Genomic DNA, 21946 nt, shown 5'->3' with positions numbered 1-21946 from the left:
CCCATGTTTCTTTGGCTCATGGCACCCAGTCTAACCTTCACGTGGCCTTCTGCTTATGTCCTCATGCCTACGAGCATCTGTGTCCAAATTTCCCCTTTTCGTAAGGACCCAGTCATATTACTTCAAGGGCTCAGCCTGCTCAGGTCTGACCTCATCTTAACTAACTGCATATCCACCAACCTTTTCCTCATAAGGTCATTTTTGGAGGTACTGAAGGTTAGGCCATTGACTCACCTATCTGGGCAACAGGGGACACAAGCCATCCCATAACAGCGATGAAACTAAAGCCCTGGGCCAAACGCTATGTGGTTTGAACCACACCCCAACAGCACCCTGTTGGGAATTCCTGCCTTAATATCTTCACAGATGTTCCCCGTTGGCTTGAAAAATCACTGCCAGTGTTTGTTCCTTAACTTTGGACGGCCGGCCACGGCCAGGCATACAGCAGAGCACAGTGTCTCACTCTGACCCATCTGTCTCTCCATCTTGCGGACAACGACTCGTCCCTTGTCTGTCTTTACAGAGAGTACTTAATTCTTAGGGCATATGTTTGCATCGTAAGGCGGCACTTGTCCACCGTGACGTAGACCGTTTCAGATCCAACAGGCCAGCCTTGGGTGAAAACGGACCGCTTAAGGAAGTGTAGAACAGCCAAACATTCACGATGAGAGGGTTCTCGCGCAACGTAATAAGTCTATTCTCAGCCTGTTCTTTCTACACTACGTCCATGTCCTCAACCTGATATGCTTTATTTTTGTTCCATAACTGGACCTTGACTACTTATGAACTGTCCTCTCTAAGGTTCCCCTTGAGGAGTCTTCATTCTAGACCTCCATCCCTGAACACACATGGTCAGAGGAGGCACCCATGGGCTCCTTCTCCCAACGACCTGGAACCACAACCTAGGTTTCAAAAGAGAAAGCAACGATTCCAATCCTCTCCTTTGACAAATGAATGCGATGAAAGTGACTCCGTCCTCAGTTACGTTTCTGCCATGGGAGCCACTGCGGACTCCTGTTTCGTAAGCCAGACATTAAGAATGACCCCGAATGAGCAACGGCTGGTTGGAAGAAGAATGCGGGTCCAAGAATCAGAGAACGGAGGACCGAGTGCAAGCACGGGGCACATCTTACCGAGCAAAGAGAGGCACCAGAGAGAAAGCTAGCACGTAGAGAAGCTGACATCAATGGTTCTCAGAGTGGGGCCCCGAGACCAGAATCATGGGCCGGAAGCTTGGCAGGCAGGCAAGTGCCAGGGTCTCACTGCAGACCTGCAGCATCAAAAGTGCTGGGGCGGGTCCAGGAGCTGCGTCGTGATAGGCCTGCTGGGCGACTGTGACCTTAGCTCTAGCTGCAGAACCTCAGGGAAGGAAGAACAATTCCCCTCACTTTGCTATCCCTGACTCCATGAAAAATCCCTCCAAATGTTTCTTTCTCCTCTCTCTCCACGTGTGCCAAGTAGACGGAGTCCCCTGCCCAGTGTGCGGATAGCTCATCGCATTCCAGTTACTGAAACCGTCTTCTGCATCCGGCAATAAACCAAACTCCGGATGAGTGTGCACACACGCATGTGGTCAAGCCTGTGTCTGCACGGGTTGCTCAAGGCGAGGACGCCCAGCACAGACCGGGCCAGTGTAGCCTCCACTCTGGCTCAGCCTCACCTCTGCCTATGAGCCTCTTTGTAAGAAACAACTCTGGAAAGATGTTACGTATTGCTCAGGATAACAGTGAGGACAAAAAGAAAAAGGAGTTTAAAGGCACTCTCCGATCTCCCTATTTTTTCACAATAGAGGCTGGACAGATGTGAGGCTTGACAGGTGGGATCTGTTGTTCCTAATAAGCAGTTCCTACAAGGCACATTAACGCTTGGCTTCTGGCAAGTTGACCAGCAGAGGATTAATTTCAAGTTATTGAGCTAATGACTTAGAAGCATTAACAGCAGCCAGAGAGAAGCTGTTTCCAGAGAGCAGGAGCTGAATTCTCCTGCTGTTACAGCAAGAACCATTTGAAAATTTCTACTTGCACAAACATTCAATGCTTCGTAAAGGAGAATGATTTTTTCCATTTGCATTTGTACAGAATATTTTAATAACAGGTTTCATAATACATTGAGTCCTAAAAGTACTTATTCTAATATGAAAGCAAAATCTACACCTTGTTATACACTTACAGGCCAGAAGAGTCAGGATTTAGTTGACTTCTATTTGTAGCGGGGAAAACCTAAACAGAAAAGAAAAAATACTAGAACTACATGTTTTTCCCATTCTAATGGACTTGAAGTCAGATTTTTGTTACATTGTTTGCTTGTGATATATGCTTTTTCGTGGTGCTAAGTTATGTGTTATTCATTAGAGAGTGCAGAATAATTAATCAAACTTAAATCAAGCACCTTGTAGTCAATTATACCCTGACTTATAGGAGAGTATAACCCATTCATCAAGATTCTGGGTTATTTTAATATGAACTTCAAAAGACAGCATGCTTTAATGAGAGACCACTTGAGAAAACATGATGAATTAAATGTGATACAAGACGAACAGAAATAACCCCAAGAAAAGACTGCACTTTCCCAAAAAATCAATTCCAGGAAAAATGTGTGTTACCTGCAGAATTATAAGCACCCAGCATCTGGGAAGTCAGGTATGTTTTCATAATAGACTAGATGACCTAGAATTCAATGCCCTTTTCTCCTTACACAATACTTATCCAGGATTTCAAATTTCAAGTAAAAATCCTACTGAATCTATTCTTAGGCCTCATAAGAGAATAGAAAATCACTAAGTGACGAATGCATGTAAGACATCTCAATTCCATTCAACTAAGCATTGTCAAAGACATTTCAGAGGGTAAGTTTCTGAAACTGAAAACGGAAAATATTTTACTTTTTTCTAAAATAAATTTTAATTTTTAGAACAGTTTTAAGTTTGTACCAAAAGGACAAGAAAGGTGGTGCGATTTCCCATGTCCTCTGCCCCTACACCTGCACGGCCGCCCCGGTCATCAACACCCCCCACCAGAGGGTACACTTGTTACCACTGGTGAGTGTCCGCTGACACAGCCTGTTCAGCAAGGGTCCGTAGTTTACACTCAGGTTCTGGGTGTTGGGTGTTCTGTGGGTCTGAGCAGATGTATGAAGACAGGGATCCACCATCACGACAGCACATAAGTAGTGGGGTCCCTGCCCTGAAAATCCTTACTCCTCACCCGACTCATTCATCCTTCTCCCATCCCAAACCGACAGACACTTATCTCCCATGTTCTGCTTTTTCAAGAATGTCATATATTTGGAATCATTGTATTGAGGGTTTTCAGATCGGCTTCTCTCCCTTACTAACAGGCATTTCAGTTTCTTCACGTCTTTCTGTGGCTTGATAACTCATTCTGTGTGAGCACTGAGGAGTATCTGATTATCTGGGTGGACCCCAGTTTGTTTATCCATTCATCTACTAAAGGCATCTTGGTTGCTTCCTAATTTTGGTAATTATGAAGAAAGCTGTATAAACATCCATGCCAAATTTCTTAGAAACATGAATCCTCAATTCATTTGGGTAAATACCAAAGAGCACAATTAGCGTATTGTATGAGAACAGTAGGTCTCGTGTCATGTTAAAAAATAAAATTTGACAGAGTAAATTTAAGATCTAATTGGGTTTATCAAGCAGTTCGTGAATGCAGGCAGCATGCCACCTGGTAAGAAGAGAGACACTGATGGACGGCACGAAATGGGAGGTTTTCAAAGGAAAAGGGTAGAACAGGAAGTTCTTATGGAAGGAGAGGTAGGATGACACTTGCTTCTGGCGGGGAAAGGAATAGGAGGGATTTGTACCGTGTAGATTCCATCGCTAGAGCAGATCAGGAAATTTCAGGTCCAACTGCTAAAAGCCCCCATTCCTGGGGCAGGTTGAAACTGTACGTGAGTCTTGGTCTGCTGTCCAGGAGGGCAAATGACTCCCATTTGGGGCTTGCTGTCTCTGATGGTCTCCTCCTTTTAATACACACGGCCGGCCGAGCTGTCTTCCAAAGCCGCTGCACCATTTTGCATCATCCCGGCCGTGAACAGGAGTTCCTGTTGCTCCACGTCCCCAGCAGCCTGGCTGGTGTCCGACGCATTCCAGATCCGGGCCATGCTCGCAGGCATGGAGCAGTAGCTCATCGTTCTTTTCCGGTGTGTTTCCCAAGGACCTCTGGCACGGAGCGCAGCTTTTCATTTGCTTGTTTGCCCCCTGGATGCTTCCTCTGGTGAGGGGTCTGTTGAGGTCTCCGGTCTCGGGTTGTTTAAATTTGGCTCTCGGACCAGACCGTGAAGCATCAAGGTTCAAGGGGACACACTACTCACTGTCAAATCCCCAGATCTTTGGCACCAGGCACGCATTCCGTGCCCCGCTCATCTTTTAAGATTTTATTTATTTGACAGAGACAGAGATCACAAGGAGGCAGAGAGGCAGGCAGAGAGAGAGGAGGAAGCAGGCTCCCCACTGAGCAGAGAGCCTGATGTGGGGCTCGATCCCAGACCCTGAGATCATGACCTGAGCCGAAGGCTGAGGCTTAACCCACAGAGCCACGCAGGTGCCCCAGGTGCCCCGCTCATCTTAACAGCCACAGTCAAAACTGCTGGGAAGCCACCTCCCTGAGAGGTCCTGCTCGCACTCAGTTCCATCATAGGGGGACCCGGTGAAACAGCTTGACCCACTCACTGCCCCCGTGTTCGAGGTCAGGAAATTGAGCAAACGGCAGTGAAATGGTCTCAGAGAAGGTTCAAAGACAGAACTTCTTCAAAAGGAAAAGCAGTTTACTTGCAAAGAAGATCCAAGAGAAGCAGACTTTAGGACCAGCTCACAAAATTAAAAAAAAAAAAAATTATAAAATTTTAAATTAGCAGGTATTTGAAGGAAAAAAAAAAAACACCTGTCTTTTCTTCAAGGATTACATCCACAAGTTCTAGGACATAGCCTCAGAATCAGCACGATTACTTTTTTCTTTTTAATTTAAATTTTAGGTAGTTAATGTACACAGCAATGTTGGTTTCTGGGGCAAAATTCAGTGTGGAATCAGCATTATTAGAGAGAGATGCAGTTGTTTCCTTTCAGAAGAATGTCTGCCGTAGAATGGAAGGACGGCATTTTTTTCTTCGAATCGCATTTCATAAAAACAAGTGCCTTTTCTTCTCTAAACTCTGTAGTGGAGGCATAAGTGAGCACCTTTCCAACTCCCACGTTGTAGGCGAACATGGTGAACGCAATTAGCTTGTCCGTTTCTGACTCCGAGTTTCCTTCTCCACCCAGGACACATGAATATGTAACAAAAGACTCACGTATACGTGTGTAGATATGTATGTGTCTCCAGATTTCGACACACCTACCTAAATACAGACACGGATGGAGAGACACATACGGATGCAGAGAAATGTGAAGTCGAGAGAGAGAGCTACCGTGGGTCAGGAGGGGTGATTTTGCCCCACGGCACGTCCTGATTTCAGTGTTTGGACAGACAGCTGCATAGCTAGATACAGATTTTGTTTGTTGGGACTGGGGTGGGAGCGGTACTACTGGCATCCAGTGCGTAAAGACCAGAGAGGCAACTGAACAACCTAAAAGGCACAGGACAGCCCCACAACACAGAACCATCTGGCCCAAAATATCAGTACTGCCAGGACTGAGAAAGCCTGAGCTACGCACGGATGCGTAGTACACCAACAGACATGTATATGCAAAGAAAAACATTTTAAGTAATCTCTACACCCAACGTGCGGCTAGACCGTACAACCCCGAGATCAAGAGTCACACACTCTACCGACTGAGCCAGGCAGGAGCCCCACGTGCATACAAACCAAACTTTCAGCCCTAATTTCATATGGCTGCTCAACAAAGGAGTCTCATTTCTTTTTCTGAAATTGTAGAATACATAATGGGACTAAACTATGCAAACCTGGCCCTCCTAAAAATAGGTTCCAAATATTACACAAGTGCACGGCTCTTGAATAATAGATCGAAATACAAATGGATATCTTTTGTAAGGTAGTCTCACCTCCCACTATGTTTTCCTACGGTCAGCGCAACATTTAACAAGTGAATCCATTCCGTCCAGAATTTGTTTAATTTCTCTGCAGCTGTGAGGACATGATCTCATAATCCCGGATACAAAAATGTGCACACAACAACAACACAGGAAAGAAGCTCCCCACTTTCTTTGAGATTCTGGCCCAATGGGAAAATAACTTCCCAGATGTAGGCCATTTCTGGAATGATCAGCACATGGCTTTGGCTGTGCTGCTTTCCAACTGGTACAGACAAGTGTCAAAATAAAAAGAGAGGGGGAGGTGGCGGGGAACAGAAAAGGAAAATGCATTTCTAGTCAAAGATGTGCTGTACAGTTTCACCAAACCTCTGCTGAGGGCCCCCCATGGCCCAGGAAATAAGAAAGGAACTGCAGGGTACATGGGTTAAGACCGTAAGGGCGCGGTTCTTGTTCCAGAGGGCTGCGACAGCCCGAAACACAGAAGCCAAAATGGGAGAGAAAAATGCCCGCCTTCAAACAACGACCGCTTCTAAAGGTGGATAAGATCTCTGCTTCTTTCTCTGCAAGTCTTGCCACTGAAGAAATGTAAAAGAATCACGGTGACCATACACAGCACAGCAACCCCCCTTCCCAGTTTTGTCTCGTTCTCTCAGAAAGGAATCAGGATTGCCTGGGCGAGGCAAGCAGTTAGGCATCCCTCAGCTGGTTTCTACTCCGGTCGCGGGATTGAGCCCTGGGTCGGGATCCACGCTAATTGCAAAATGGGCTCGAGAGTCTCCCTCTCTCCCTCTAACCCTCCCCCACCAACACTGTGCTCCCTCTCGCTCTCTCTCAAATAGATCAATCTTTTTAAAAAAGTAATCGTTAACTTCTGTATAAACTTAACATTCTCATAATTAACAGGCTATATCTCCAGGCAGCGAGCACCCAGTTTGTGCTGTGATGCAATCCCTAACTTTCCCTTTTCCTGACTCGCCCCCAGAGCAGGCCTGTTGGGCAACGCTGGTTTTCAGCCCCAGGGCCTGGACACCACTGGAGCTCCGTGTAGCTGGCGTGGTCTTCTGCTCCCTTCATAAAAGGCTGTTCCCCTACGGGGCGCAAAACACTACTCACTAGGGGAAATGGCCATCCAGCAAGGGCTCGCCATGGAGGAAAGAGGATGGAAATCTGAGTTATCGCAAAAGAAACTGTTGCATGGAGGTTTGTTGGGAAACATTTCTACATTTCCAAATGCGGGGGGTATTATTATTATTATTCCCTCGTGATTATCAAGGGGCTCGGTATCGGCATCCTACAAAGCCGTCCATCGGCTGGAATGCCAGCTAATGGTCCTGAAATGCCAAGCTTCTCCGCATATCTGGTTTCTTACACCAGCACGCGGGGAACCTGCCCTGGGCACAGGCAACAGATCAGCATAAGGTGTGTGCCCTCTTTTAAATCTCTCCTGGCATTGTACGTTTGCACGCCTCTTTCTCAATTTTCTCTGCAGCCTACAAAGGGTTTCAGTATACATTTCAAGAGTGCCCTGCCTAGCAGTAGGGTAGGCATTGAAAGACAGGAGCGGAGACGTTTACTTAAGTCTAAAAAAGGGCTGTTTCTCAGTTATGTGTTACTAGAAAATTAAACAAGAGTCGAGGCACATACACGGCATGAACAAGGACGCTGATCCGGCAGGAACGCAGGGAGTAGGTAAAACCACCTTGAACCTGAAAGGTTGAATTTTGTTTGCATTAAGAGTTTCTCAACTGTTTTAGACTTTCTTTCAGAGGAGCCGTCAGTAAGTAACCTCCCAGCTAAGAACGTAAGCCATCTGGTTTGTTTCTAGATAAGCACGTCACTGGCATTGCCGGGAGTGAGGAGCACCAAAAATAATTTTATGTCTTTCAAACATATGAATTAATGCATTATAATATTGTAGTTGATTTAAAAAAAGGTGAAAAAATAAGGGGAAAAAGCCCCTGAAATTTGTAAGTAAGTGAATTCCCAATATTCCTCTGGCCCCACGTGCCGGTATGATTAATGACATTTTTGGAAAGTGATGCATTGCTTTGCAAAGTTAATGTCTTTTCTTTCATTAGAGGGACTCTTGGATTTTTATTTCTGGACTCATACACTCATCACTTCTTTGGACACAGAAGACATTAACTATGAAATTTTAAAAGCCATCCATGATGATTAGATGCTCAATTAGGGGAAATGAGGATTTTTGTTGGCTGGAGGTCAGTCACCTGAGATCCTGGGCAAACCACGTAGGAAAACGCACTTCTCCAAGATAAAGATTCGAGTCACTATACATGATACAATCTACATGGTGACAACCTATCCACCTTACCTTTCAAAGAAAGAAGGCAATATGAGAAACAAAATTATGTACTTTTGAGGTCATTGTAACAATGCTTTCTCAAGTTGGCGGGTATTAAGTTGCAGAGTAAAAAGCATTTTCGGTGACAAATGTTACAATTTCAAACAAAAAAGGTAAATACCATGTGAATTTAAAGGTTCCCTCTCTGGACAGGCTACGGTTTCTCCAGCTCCCCTCAGGATAGATTTGAGGCCTCAGGGTATGAAAGAATGCCAATTTGTCACCCTGTTCTTCTCACGGGCAGCCGTCCTCACTGTGCAATCTGGTGTCTTACTGAGAGGCTGGAAAGAACCGTAAAGCATAAACACACTCCCAGACCCAAAACGAAAGCAAAGAGACCCAGCTTGGAGGGCACCGTGAGTTCCTGGAAGTACCAGTCACGTACACACCAGCCACAGTCGCCACTTGCAAATACCGCAAACGTGTCCCGCCGCCATTCGGAAGCAGGAAACAAGAGAAGGCACAAGTCCCCAGACCGCTGTGCCTCCCGGACAGCAACCTCAGACCCCGCGGCACCAAGGAACCCAGCGAGTTCCAAAACATTTACGCAAGGATCATAGTGGTGCTCTGCCGTGTCGCTAGACGAGTCAGAGGGACAGACACAAAATCCACTCTTGGGACAAAAACAACACTTCGTCTAGGAGATGATGACCACACACTAAACCGTCATGTATGACGATTTTAAGTGATACACGATTATAATTGTTTCTTTCTTTAGTTCAGAACTCTCTGCAACTCTTTGCTTCAACGTCCGTCTCTCTCACGAGCAGAAAATGATGCTTTGGAGGGCAGGAGACACATCTCGCTTGTGCTGGGTTCCGTAGAACCCAAGATCCTTGAAAGGGGATGGTCTCTGACACATTCTTATTGGCTGGAAGAAAAATGTGGATGGTTAAATGCACAAGGGATGGGTGTTGATGGACTGGTATTTTTAAAGGCTTTTTCCACCACATCATTACTCTTTCAGTTATCCACAATTGTGCCTCCAGGAGCCAACGAGAAATGGAGGGATATTTCCCCCCAAAACTGCATGATTCTCAGTTACATCACAGTTGGTATTTCCACTCTGTCTTCTCTCACGGTTAATAACCTGAGAAGCAGGGTCGTTCAGTGTAAACATTTGGGAAGATGACGACGGGTGCTTGGGTTGTGGCTGTGAAGCCTTGGTTACCTCACTTCCAGACCTGCGGTTTTCTTGTCTGTGAAAGAGAAACAGCGCTCGTGACCTCACAGAGCTGCTACGGAGGCCAAACAGATATTTCACGGGACACTGTTCTGTCAACACCAAGATGCTGTACAACGCAATGTGGAGTCCATTCTAACCTGCGGCTCCATGATTCGGGAGAGTTTCTTACTCTGGGGCCACCCCCACGAGGTAGGGCTGGGGTCCTGCCGTAGGCGTGACGGGGAGGCGATGGAATGGGCAGCCCCCGTGCACCTTCTTCTGCTCGTCTGAGGCTCCTTCTCAGGGGTCCGGGCGGGAGCTCCAGGAAGATCCGATGAAGACCGCTGCACCTGCCAGGAGCGTAGCCGAGACCGGCAGGGAACCTGGGAGAAGATCCGTGCACACACCTCCAAGTGTCATGGCCAGGGCACGTTCCTACCCTGACCTGCACAACAAGGGATGTGAGCTCTGTTCCAGCTCCCGGGGACAAGTTCCCCAACGCTGGCTGCTCGCTGAGGAACTGCCCCTCTATCCCGTCCAGGGGAAGCACTCAGAGTCCCCAACACACAGACCAAACCGTGGCAAGACTCTGCGAGCACTCATGCTGCTGGCTGCTCTGGGCGGGAGGAAGCCAGCGTTTGCGGGTCAGCCCAAGAGTCACCCCCCCAGGACGCTTTCCCCACAGGGCTACGCTCCTTCCCCAGAGATCTCGTACGAATAACCCCCCCTTGAAGTCACGTGCGGACAGAAGCTGTTTCCCAGTCTCAGCCCCTACTGGACTCTACAATCCCCGTGAGCAAGAACCATACTTATACTCGATCTTCAAAAGCGCAGGAACTCACCTATATTCGCGGAAACGAGCAAAACAGCCCCAAGCAGTGCTTGACCTTTTTTACTGAAATCAGTGGGAGACACAAACTAAATCCAAGTAGCAGAAAATGTACTGACTCTAAGGGCTTCTTCATCTAAAAAGTTTTTTTTTAATTTGTATAAAATCTTGGGATTTTTCCAGGGATAGAAGGAAAACACCTGAGGGTTCTGAAAGCTGGTTCTCCTTCTCTGCTTCCCGCTACTATCTGTGTGCTTGAACGAGTCATTTCTAAAAGCACCAAGTCGTCCAATCGAAAACACAACGATGTTGACTTAGGTCAGGTTAACTCTTACGGCAGGTGTCAGAGACTGGGTTTCAGAGAAGCACAGGCTGAAAGGGGGCTTCCTGCGTATGTGCTATCTTGGGAGAAGCCCTCAGTGTAAACAGAGAAGGAAGCGGGAGGAGGAGTGAAACAGGTAAGTGATGTTAGCTGGAGACCTGCAGAGGCCTGGTCCCATAACAGGGGAGCACAAATAGCCCAAGAATTATTCCCGCAGGAGGCTGGCCTCCTGTGGCCTCCAGCTGGGAGCCAATGGCAAGATGGCGCCCATGGGAGAAAGGTTAGTCTCTAAGGGGGAGCCGCTGTAAGCCATTAGCCACTGATACAGAAGCTGGGGTTAAGGAGGGGAGGGACAGGTCACCAACAGCATCTACTAAGAAGGAATAGGTCTATGACCTATTTTCAGAATTTCAGAGAATTCAAGGGAAATTGCACATTTTCTAAGCTGACGGTCCCCAGGTAACTAAAAGGTCAGGAAGACGTCTTTATTGCTCCGCTTGGTCAGGCAGGCGACCTCCTGCTGATGGGAAGCTTGAAAGAGTTGGGGGTATCTTTGATTAATGAAAAGAGGAGAAACTAGGTCATCCTTAATAAATGCCATATGTTGACAGACTACACACTTCCACACTACGGGGTCCAGAGCCCATGAACAGACGTGTGCGAGGCAGCGGAAGCTGGAACTCGAAAGGCCTGTGAGTTCGGACATGTCTTCCCAAGGGTAACGTATGCGGTCATTTGTACAAGGGCACGGCGATGGGGGCATCTGCGATTTCCTGGTCCTGTGTTTCATATATAAAATGCATTCTGATCCTATCAATGTGCTGCACGGATTGTGGTCCAAGCCCTCACCCTCAAAATTGTGTGAAATTCTGTAAAGCACTACCAAGTTATGCAAAGGAACCTCTCACGTCTGAATCAACACAAGCAGAGCCCACTAACCCCTTCATCAGCTTGTGCAACTCCAGTTTTATTTCTTAAAGGAATTTTTTTTTTTTAAATTTTTGAGTCCTCTCTATACCCAATGTGGGGCTCGAACTCACAACCTCAAGACCAAGAGTCACAAGCTCCCTCCACTGAGCCAGCCAGGCATCGCCTGTCCCTACAGTCTTATACCCACTGGCAGAAATAAACGAGGGTAGGTTACACACTGCAATCATTTCCAAGGAATAATAACCTTAGAGCCTTAATCATTGCACGACAGTAACTTTTAACTCCAGGTTAGGCCTTCAAACACACACACATGCATGTAGGGTATCATACGTAACTACATACGGGTGTATGTGAGTATATACAATATAAACATATAGAAGTATACATATATATTTCTTCTTCAACGATATGCTGCACAAGGAAATGAACAAGTCAGTAAGTGCCTTTTTTTTTTTTAAGGGATTTATTTATTTGACAGAGACAGAGAGAGAGGGGGAACACAGGCAGGGGGAGTGGGAGAGGGAGAAGCAGGCTTCCCACAGAGCAGGGAGCCCAATGCGGGACTCGATCCCAGGACCCTGGGATCATGACCTGAGCTGAAGGCAGATGCTTAATGACAGAGCCACCCAGGTGCCCCTTTAATGTGTTTTTAAAATGTTTGTAATAGTCACAATAAGATAAACTTTTAAACCACACTCAAGGAGAACCACTACATTAAGATAAGGCGGTCCTCATCGCACGCAGGAAACAGCATCATGACTTTAGTGGGCGGGGTCCAGGGTCCAGGGCTTCTGGGGAGCAAACCCATCCCTGGGGCAGGTATCTGCCAGTGAGGAGTCTGGCCTTGGGGCTGCCTACTTGCTTCGTAGAAAAATTTGCCCTGAATAGCCTAATGCTTAGTTTTGGTTAAATTCAGAAATTCTTAGAAAGACAGCCAGCGATCCAGGGAACCCAGACCAGGAGCTATAAATGCCAAAGCCGGACAACGGCCCTTCTTTCGGGAACTCTCCAAACCCTCGGCCACTGTGGCGAGTAACTAGTCTCCCTGCAGGGTAAAGAGACACACCAGGGCTGGGTAAACTCACCACGGAAGTGGCCTTCCAGAAGTCTCTGGGCCTGGGCTGATGTGTGGCTGCTAAGGGGTTTTGATGCGATCGTTGTTTATTTGCTTTTTCTTGGAGGAGATGCTGGTCCTCCTAGAAGAAGGAGCTAATCACCAGCTTAGCTCTCCCCTTGCCAAAGCAAACAGCTTCCAATTACTGTAGGGGAAGCGTCTGATCTCTCTCATTGGCCACCTAAGCGTGTCTATCCGTGGTATTTTATAGGCTGAATAATGTCCCGTTAAACAAGAATGTCTTAGCACTAATAAAATTCTAGACCCACAGAGCCCAGGCTGCAGCAACCTGCTACTTATCTTCCAACGAGAAGATTGACTTTTTCCCCCCGAGCAGTGCCGAATTCTGGGAAAAAGCAGACCCGTTCCCCGCTCGTCTGCTGTACACGAGCTATGACTGTGTTGTACACGACCTCCTATTCTCCTGAGCCTCCTTGGAGAAAACACAGGCACAGAAAGAACAGGTTCCGGGTCTCCTAATGCTTAGTGCCATGACTCTGTCTGGAAGGCTCGAGATTGGCATGCATGGTTGCCACAGTGAGCAGAACCAGGGCAGACGAGAGTGGTCTCTGCTAAGGCGTATCCCACCTAGCGTACGAGAGCGAGTCACTCTGAAGGTAAGTGACATTTGTTGAGAAAGAGAGAGCTCATTTCAGACGATGTTCCGTCCTTTCCCTCTTCTTTAAAATCCCCGTGAGGCTGAAAACACAAGGGGTAGAGGTTATTCCCAAGTGAACGCTGGTGGGCATCATAAGCGTGGACATGGTGGAAAACCCTATGAGGGACTCCTCCACTTAAGCAACTGGGCTTAAGCCCTCCCGAGGGTTCTGCACCCTTGAGGTACAAAAAATCCACACCAGGACCGCTTCGGGGACATAGGACCGATGCATGGGGTCCATGCTTCGGGGGACCAATGACCAGGCTTGATGCTCTGTGGCCAGCACACGGAGAATCTTGAAGACTGTATCCTGGGTGGCTGTGTCACATGGGCAGTCTGATGGAAAACCAGAACTTGTTTTGGAGGCTTGGAGCCTTGGACCACATGGGATCCTGCCTGCCCCTGCTCCTGCCCCTCCTCAGGAAAGGTTCTTGGCTCCCCACTCCCTTGTCCCTGGCACCCTGGTCTCCACCCAGCTTCTCCCTCCCCACTCCTTGCCCTAAAAGGACTATCATACCCCGGGCACTGCCGGGACCTGGACCAGGGTCCAAGGACGGTCTGACGCATGCATGAGGCCAGGACGCAGCGGAGGCGGTCCTCATCGCACGCAGGAAACAGCATCATGACGTTAGTGGGCGGGGTCCAGGGTCCAGGGCTTCCGGGGAGCAAACCCATCCCTGGGGCAGGTATCTGCCAGTGAGGAGTCTGGCCTTGGGGCTGCCTACTTGCTTCGTGTGAACAGGAATGGGCGAGATCCCTGGTTCGACCTCCTGAACACGACACTCCAAACAAGGCACGAGGCTTGGGTCTAGAAGCTTGCAGAAGAGGGTGCCAAGCACGTGTTCTTTCTGGGCAAGCACCCAAGCACCTGTGCCTCCAGGCCAGGAAACAGAAATTGTGAAATGCCGTGGAGCCGGCATGCAAGTGAAATGCTCCCATGTTGGCACGTAGCACTGGCACGGAAGAATATAAAGAGGAAGAGTAAATCCACACTCGTCACTGAATTGTTACACTTTTCTTTACTGAGAACATCACTGAACAGCAAATCTGAAACCCAGGACACACTGCAAGTGCCACCAAAGAAGGAAGAGCATTTTATATTTTAGGTTGTTTAACAACACTCCTTTCTCTTGCTATCTGAAATACTGGACATACGTTTTCACTTTGCACGCAGTCCCGAGAATGAGGCAGTCTTTCTTGAAGGAAATTAACCGCTAACCAACACAATCCTAGAGAGAACAAAATAAAAACCTGACAGGCACCCTCGTTCGGAGCCCAGCGGCACCATCTCTTAGCTCTGTGAGCAACCTGCCTTCTCAGCACCTGTGTTTGCTTATGAGCTGGGAAACAAACAGTACCTTCCTTACACAGCCTCGTAGGGCTCCTAGAACAGAGGCCGGTACTGACTAATCTCCTGGTTAGAGTTAGCTCCCTCGCCACCATCACTCCAGTAACCCCAACGCCGCCTACGACCTCCACCTTGCCGGGCAGGGTCTTGTCCTCCATGGGACACACAAGAGGCTGGACGTTCAGGAAGGCGATAGGCCCAAGTGACCCATCCACACGGCGGCAAGACCGGCCTCGTTCCAAAGCTCACACGCCCCGCTCCAGACCCCACAGCCCCGATCTCCTGTTTGTACACAGATAGAAGGATGTCCTTCGAAACCTCCTCGGTGAGTGGGATTTTAGCGACGCTGTGCGTGGGGCAGGTGCTAACCTGAAGGGGCAGTGTGGCCAGAGCCCCGCACACGGGGCTGGGAGCAGACACCCTGGGAGGTGCTGACTTGCACTGCTTCTTTCCACGAATGGAGCCAGCATTTGGCCGGGACGTGAAGCAGTTCACCATCCGTGATGAAATCCGGAACTCTCCCAGGTCAGGAGCTGGGCCAGAGAATTCAGGAATCCCCCATCACCGTTCCCATCCCCATGCATCAGTAGTGAGTCGCTTGGGCGCCCGGGCCTGGCTTCGGGCCGCAGCGCGGACAGGTGAAGCCCACACGGACAGCAGAAGCAAAGGCCCCAGGTGAGCAGCAGCGCTGCTCAGAGCCGGCAAACGAGTGCAGCTGGAGCACAGACCGTGAGACTGCAGCGTCCCTCTGCAAGCCTGTGGGCCACTCCAGAGCACTGCCCGCCGCAGCTCTGAGCCTCTGTCCACACCGTGATGACACAGGTTAGGGTCTCCACGGCCAAGCCCTGACAGCTGTTACATCTAAGCGTCCCCACGCTAGGCTGGCCTCAAGGATGGAGACCGGCCTTCCATCCTTTAAAAGAGCCCTAGTGCTGTGGGACAGACATTGAAAATGGCCACCTGCTCCGGAAAGGGCCTGCTGCTGGGCCTTCTTTGCACAAGGGGGTGGGGTGACCTGCGAGAAGGGGCTCGCCGCAAGCTTCGTCTCACCCGCCTTTCCTGTCTCTTAATAAACACCACGTGCCCTGTAAGGGGTTGGTGGCAGCTGACCCCTCCATCATCTCCCAATTATTTAACAAGGGGGAGGGACAGGGAAGCTGGAGGGTTTCTAAGGAGAGTGTTTCGCTGCCTTTTCACATCTTAGGAAAACATAATCCCTGCAATTTAGGTAAATCCGATGGGCATTAGCAGGTTAGGGTTAACCCTCCACGAGTGGCTTGGCAGTCCATGGCCACAACAGCAGTTCCTAAGTCCTAGCAGTAATTTACAGCTTCTTCCTCTCCAGCTAATTAAAATGTAATCAGGATTGTCTAGGCGATGTGCATTCTGTCAGCGGTTCTTCTTCCGAAGAGAAATCATGCCAGGAGACCACAAGAAAAGCCTTTCATGGGAATTGGCTTGATCTAAACTGCTTCTTTAGCCGCTTAAACTGTAAAACAAATAAGTTACAGCGACGGACAGTTCAATTAGAAAGAGAAAGAAAGAAAGAAAAGGAAAGAAAGAAGGAGAAAAAGCAAGCAGAGATACTCTTTCTCTCCAGGAACGGGTCGCTCTGTTTTGCTTTCTGTTGATGAAACAATAGTGCTGCACCTTCCCGGGAGAGGGCCTGGCAGGGCAGGGCAGGGCGGATTTGAAACCCGGTGGCCAGGGACGAACCCTCTCCAGGATGTCGGCGTCATTTCAGCACAGGACGCGAGCGCTCGGGTCTCCCTTTGCCCAAAGCAGCAGGGGCGCGGAGCGCGCCAGCTTCTCTGAAACCCACCACAGGTCGCTTCCCCGAGAGCGCGCACCCCCGCACACGCAGACTTCGCGAGCGGCTGCGGGCTCCGAAGATCCCAGCCGTGAGCGCCTGGGCCCCCGGGCGCCAGCTTTCATTAGCTCGCAGGCCAGGATGAACACCCCGAAGCCTGCGCACATTCGCCCCAAACTCCGCCGTCATCACAAGCGCCTGCTCTCCCAGCGGAATACCCAGGGCCCCTCTGGAAGCCGCCTTTACCCTGCCCCGTTTACTTCCTAAGACCGAAAACCTGCGGCAGGGCCCCGAGTCTCCTCCTGGCCTCCGCACTGTTCCCTGCGGCGAGAAGGACCCCGGGTCTTGGAACAGGTGAGCCGCTAAGGACAGGAGCGAGAAGGCCAAGCGGAGACCGAGAGCCCTCGAGAGCACTAAGGCGTGGGCGCGAATGAGCTCGGACAGCGCGCACTCGCGTCGGCGGGGAAGGCAAGGGGACGCGCCCCCGCGGAACCCGCCAGCGGCGCGAACGCGCCCCCAGCATCCCGGGTTCCCACGCAAGACCTGTGGGGACCCTCGGCGCTATCGCTCCCCCCAAGGGACCTGGCAACGCACGGGCGCCAAGCGTGCCACCCCCTGAGCCTCCAACATCCACGCTCCCTCACACACACGCTCTTCCACACTCAAGCTGGAAGGACCTGCGAGGGCCGGGGGCAGACACTGACCCGGGGACTCGCGTCGGAGCATCCCAACGTGGCCCTCCAAGTCGCGCGTCCCCCGGCTTACTCCGCACACTACGCACGGACTCAGAAGCTCCCAGGCTCCGAACTGGGGCGCGCAGAGCCGCCGCGGCCACCACCCTCCCCGACACACACACTCTGGAACACACGACTCGCCGCCTCCGCGGCTCCACGGGTGGGCTGCGAGCCCCGCTCCCGCCGAACGTGAACGCGGCGCTCAGTGGAGACGGAGGCGTCCACCCGCGGGCACCTGCGGGGCCGGGCGGGTCGCGCGGGTCCCCGGGCGCAGCTGGGCGCGCTTCCCGGCCTCGCTCCCGGGGCTGGCGGCGCCGCGGGCCCGGGAGCGCGGGGGAGTTCGCGGGACCCGCCACCGGCCCCGAGTGCCGCGCGCCGAAGTCCTGGGAAACTAAGAAATGCACACACCCACCCGCGGAATCCGCCAGAGGCTCTCCTCTGGGCTTTCCACCGGGGAACAGGGGAGTCGGGGACAGATGTGCACGCTTCTCTCTCCTTTCGGGAGCAAGGAGGCGGCCGCAAAGGGGGGTCCGACCGCCTCGATGGTGCGATCCACGCCGCACGGGAGCGGGATCTGCCGGCCGAGCCCGGCGAGAAGTTTGGGCGCCGAGGCCGGGAGGCAGGCGCCGCGCGCGCCCCCGGCCACGGCCCGCAGCGCAGGGCGGCCGCGGGCGGGCGGAGGCTCCCCTACCTGGAAGTGCTGGAAGAAGGCGGAGATGCGCGTGATCTGCAGGCTGAGGCACCTGGACGAGCAGCGCGCCCGCTGGACGCTCACGGCCGACAGGGACTCGTCCAGCCGCCGAGCCGCCGCGGCGCCGGGGCCGCCGGCCAGGCAGTCCCCGCAGGCCAGCAGCCAGAGGCAGAGGGTCAGGGCCGCGCCGGGCGCCCCGGGCTCCATGGCTGCGGGTCGGGGACGCGGGCGCCGGGCGCTGGCCGAGGCTCCCAGCTCCGCGCGGGGGCCGCACTGCCGGGAACCTCGCGGCCGCCGCAACTCCGCTGGAAAGTTCAATCATTCAACTCCAGCCCCGCGCCCTCCCCGCCAACCTCCTCCCGGCTCGGCCTCGAGGGGTGGGGTGAGGGTGACAGGCCGCCGCGCCATTGGCTGCGAGGAAACTGAGTGACAGCGCGGCCGGGCGGAGGGCCGTGGGCTGGGCTACCCGGCCGCGAGCCCCGGCGCTCCGAGGCAGGGCGGCGCCGCCCGGGTCTTCCCGGTGCGCCCCGCTCTGGGTGGTCGGTCTCCCGCGCCGGGCTCCCCAGTAGTCCGCGTCCGGCCCCCACTTCCACCATCCAGGGAAACGGCGGGTGTGAGTGAGCCCGGCCTGGGGTGGAGGTGCCCCCTCGGAAGGGAGGGCCTCGGCACCCCCAAGGACGTCCAACCTGCCTAATGAAGGACGCAGCGCCTCAAAGTTGCAGGCTGCCTCCCCGGTTTCTGCCCCAGGTCAGAGCTTCGCTCACACTCTCGCGTATTTGAATTTCCTTTCATTTCCAAGTCCTGGAAAGAGCTAAGGCACGACTGGTATGGACATGAGCAGTGAGAACGCAGGCAGGGACACCGGACTGACATTTTTCTCCCTCCTCTCCCTCCCGCATTCCTTCCTTCATTCCTCCTCCCTTCTCTCCCTGTTATGACCTGGAAATCCATCTGGGTACACAGCAAGCCCCGTTTGTGACACAGACGCACGCTACTTGCTTCCTCGGTGTACCATTTTCTGGGCAGCACTACTCTCTCCCAAGGTGGCCCCAAAACAAATCTTTCCCCAAATCTTCCCCTCCTATGTGCCCCCCCCCCCCAACGACTCTCGGTTCAGCCCCACCATGTCTTGCAGTCTTCCCCCATACTCTTTCCCCTCTAGGGACCTGCTCTGGGTTCCCACAGGGGGCCGTGCCCCGGAAAGAGCTGGGGCAGCATTTATAGTGCACCACCTGTAAGCACGTTTGTGCTTCCCTGAGTTCCACTGGGACGTGACAGCAGGGAGACGGCAGCCCTAGAGAGAGCTGGGATCATGAAGAACGTGCTCGGGACACGGGGATACGTAGGTAACGCAGGTGCGTCGAAAAGACCCGTGCACACGTGTGCTCGGGCGCAGACCACCTGGCGGACAGAAACGCCTGTGCCGAGACCTCCCCACATTCTCCTACAGAATGGCCTTCTGGGGTCCAAACCCAACACGACCATTAGCACACGCCTGTGCACAGCTGGAGCCGAGATGCACTCGACCTGCCCGAGATTCTTCTCAGGGGGAGTTCCTCCTCCCACAGAGCTAAGGCTCTTTCCAGCCTCTCCCCACCCCCATTCTCCTGCGCATTTTGCACTCTGGATGCTGAGCTCTTCCTGCTAAAGGAGAACGACAAGGAGCTACAGCCATCCTGCTGTACCCAGGATTCTTTCTCAAGCACATCATCTGTGTATGTGTCTTCCCACAGCGAAGTCCGTGAGGCCACACGGAATTCACGGCTTAGTGTGTTTCTCCGTGAATTTTTAAAAACCAGAGTGGTCTCACTCAAAAGGTTCTGTAGAGAGAACTGGCTTCCTGGGCGTGCCCCCTGCACGGGCGTACAGAGCCCCATCCCAGAAAGATCACACTTGGCTCAACGTTCTTCTGGCACCATCTTGATTTTAACTCTGAACGAGGTTTGAGTTCCGGGGGCAGCCCCACGCGCAGGTTCTAGCAACCCCATACTGGCCCTGAGCGGGAGACGGAAAAACTTTAGGCGTGAGCTCAGTCGTTGAACAGATGATCAGAACTGTTCGCGGAAATCTTTTTCAAGCCTGTTAAACACAGGGCACCTGGGTGGTTCAGTCGTTAAGCTTATCTGCGTTTGACTCAGGTGGTGATCCCGGGGTCCTGGGATTGAGCCCCACATCGGGCTCCCAGCTCAGCAGGAAGCTTGCTTCTCCCTCTCCCTCTGCCCCTCCCACTCCCCCTGCTTGTGTTCCCTCTCTCGCTGTTTCTCTCTCTCACATAAATAAATAAAGCTTTTAAAAGTCTGTTAAACACTTAATAATGACTAGAGCAAAGGAGCTAACCAGGGTGACTCCAGGCTGGTAGGTGTAGACGAAACGTTATCACTCACACTGGGAATTACCGGAAGGGTTTCCAAAAGCTACGGCAGAGGCTTCCATTGCATTTAACTTTTGAAGGTAAGCAGATACCTGGCCTTGGTGGAAACGAGGATATTATGCATGCCTACATTTTCCTACGGTATCTTTGATTTATAACTTTGCGTGTCATATCATGAAATTTATATTCTAGAAAGTGAAATCATAGGGACGAGCATGCTGAGCTTTTAAAAACAGCTCTTAAATGTTCAAAGGGATCACTGTGCTTTTTTTATGGGTTCTATAGCATATTCATTTCCATGAATAAATGCATTTTATAACAAACCACAAACGTGAACATCTAGTCTGTTGAACAGAGAGCTTCAGATTAAACATATAGGGCCACCTTATGCATATGTTAAAATTATATGGCTTTCTTGTTTCAGAATTATCACAGACATCTTCCGTGACTACGCTGGCCTTTTTTATGTTATTTATTTTAATTTTAGTTTGAAATAACTTGTAAATGGAAAACGTTTTGGTAAAGTCAGAATAACAGTTGAAATCTGAGTTTTTTATTCTGCTTATATGTGCCGAATTTATTCTGCAGTGCACCCTAGAAGTTGTCTCCCAGAAGCTAACTTTCGACAGGACTGGCCACGTTCGTGAAGATCTCTGAGATCATGCAGATCCACCACATGGGAGAACTGTAGTGTCCAGAAGGAATGATGGGGAAAGGGATGGGTGACAATTGTCCAGGTACCTTTTGCGAGAAAGAGCTTGGCAAGCCTTTTTGCTCACAGTCAACTTGGACCCCACAGTCTGAATTTGTCTGAAGAAGAAATGAACCTTATATTGAGTTCACTTTGACTTTAAATGAATGAAACACCCACCCAGCAAGGACAGTGGGAAAGGGTCTTAACTGACTCTTACTTTTATCTGTGTGAACAAAGACCCAACTGTGTGGCCCATCTTGGTCAGGTTCTAGAAGAAACACACAAAACAAGGTCCTCATCCAAGAAGTTGGCTATAGTCTTCCCTACAATTTATTTAGGATATGAGTTTCTTCTTTCTTTACTTTCCTTCCCTTCCGTACCACCCTCCTATTCTCTCCCCCACCCCGCCTGCCCGCTTTTTATCACAGAGTAAGAACCCCCTGTGAAGATGTGCTCCAAAACTCCACGTTCACGGGTTCTGGCTCAGCGGACGTGGATAGGGCACGGGAATCCCAACTTTTAAACAATACCTGGTGCTCCTCAGCCACTGAACCCGGGGCAAGTTTGACAGACAACTGGTTCAGAAAACAGCCCACTAAAAATGGGTTTCAGTAGCATTTATGGCTTTTTAGTTGTTTAAAGTACTTTTTAGGTGTACATGTTGATCTAGATTGGGCATACCAAACTATTTCTCCATGATCACATCGCTCTCCTTTCCCCAGTACCTTCCAGTCCAACGACATAGTGCTACACTCATTCTTCCAAATGAGCAGCTTGTCTTTTCAAAAGCTTCCCAGCTGCAGTTGATAAGAATAAACTAGGAAGGAAACGAGCATAGTCTTTCTCTGATACACCCCCCTCCCCCGCCTTAGAAAAGCAAATTGAGAACTCCCCCTAAAATTGG

At 50.9% G+C, this 21946-nt stretch overlaps 1 protein-coding gene across 1 annotated transcript in view; it reads right to left on the bottom strand.

The window, feature by feature from the left end:
- Positions 1-18259, bottom strand: part of ANOS1 (anosmin 1) — a 170146-nt gene extending 151887 nt beyond the window's left edge. The window contains exon 1 of the mRNA XM_032880226.1: positions 17978-18259. Within this exon, the coding sequence (XP_032736117.1) occupies positions 17978-18184 (207 nt within the window). The 5' untranslated portion in view covers positions 18185-18259. The remainder of the gene's footprint in view (positions 1-17977) is intronic.
- Positions 18260-21946: the final 3687 nt, after the last annotated feature.

This window comes from Lontra canadensis, unplaced genomic scaffold (genome assembly GCF_010015895.1).
Source record: "Lontra canadensis isolate GAN:19392208 unplaced genomic scaffold, GSC_riverotter_1.0 scaffold68, whole genome shotgun sequence".
In the NCBI taxonomy this organism is placed as follows: Eukaryota; Metazoa; Chordata; class Mammalia; order Carnivora; family Mustelidae; genus Lontra; species Lontra canadensis.
This window is presented reverse-complemented; position numbering and strand designations above follow the sequence as displayed.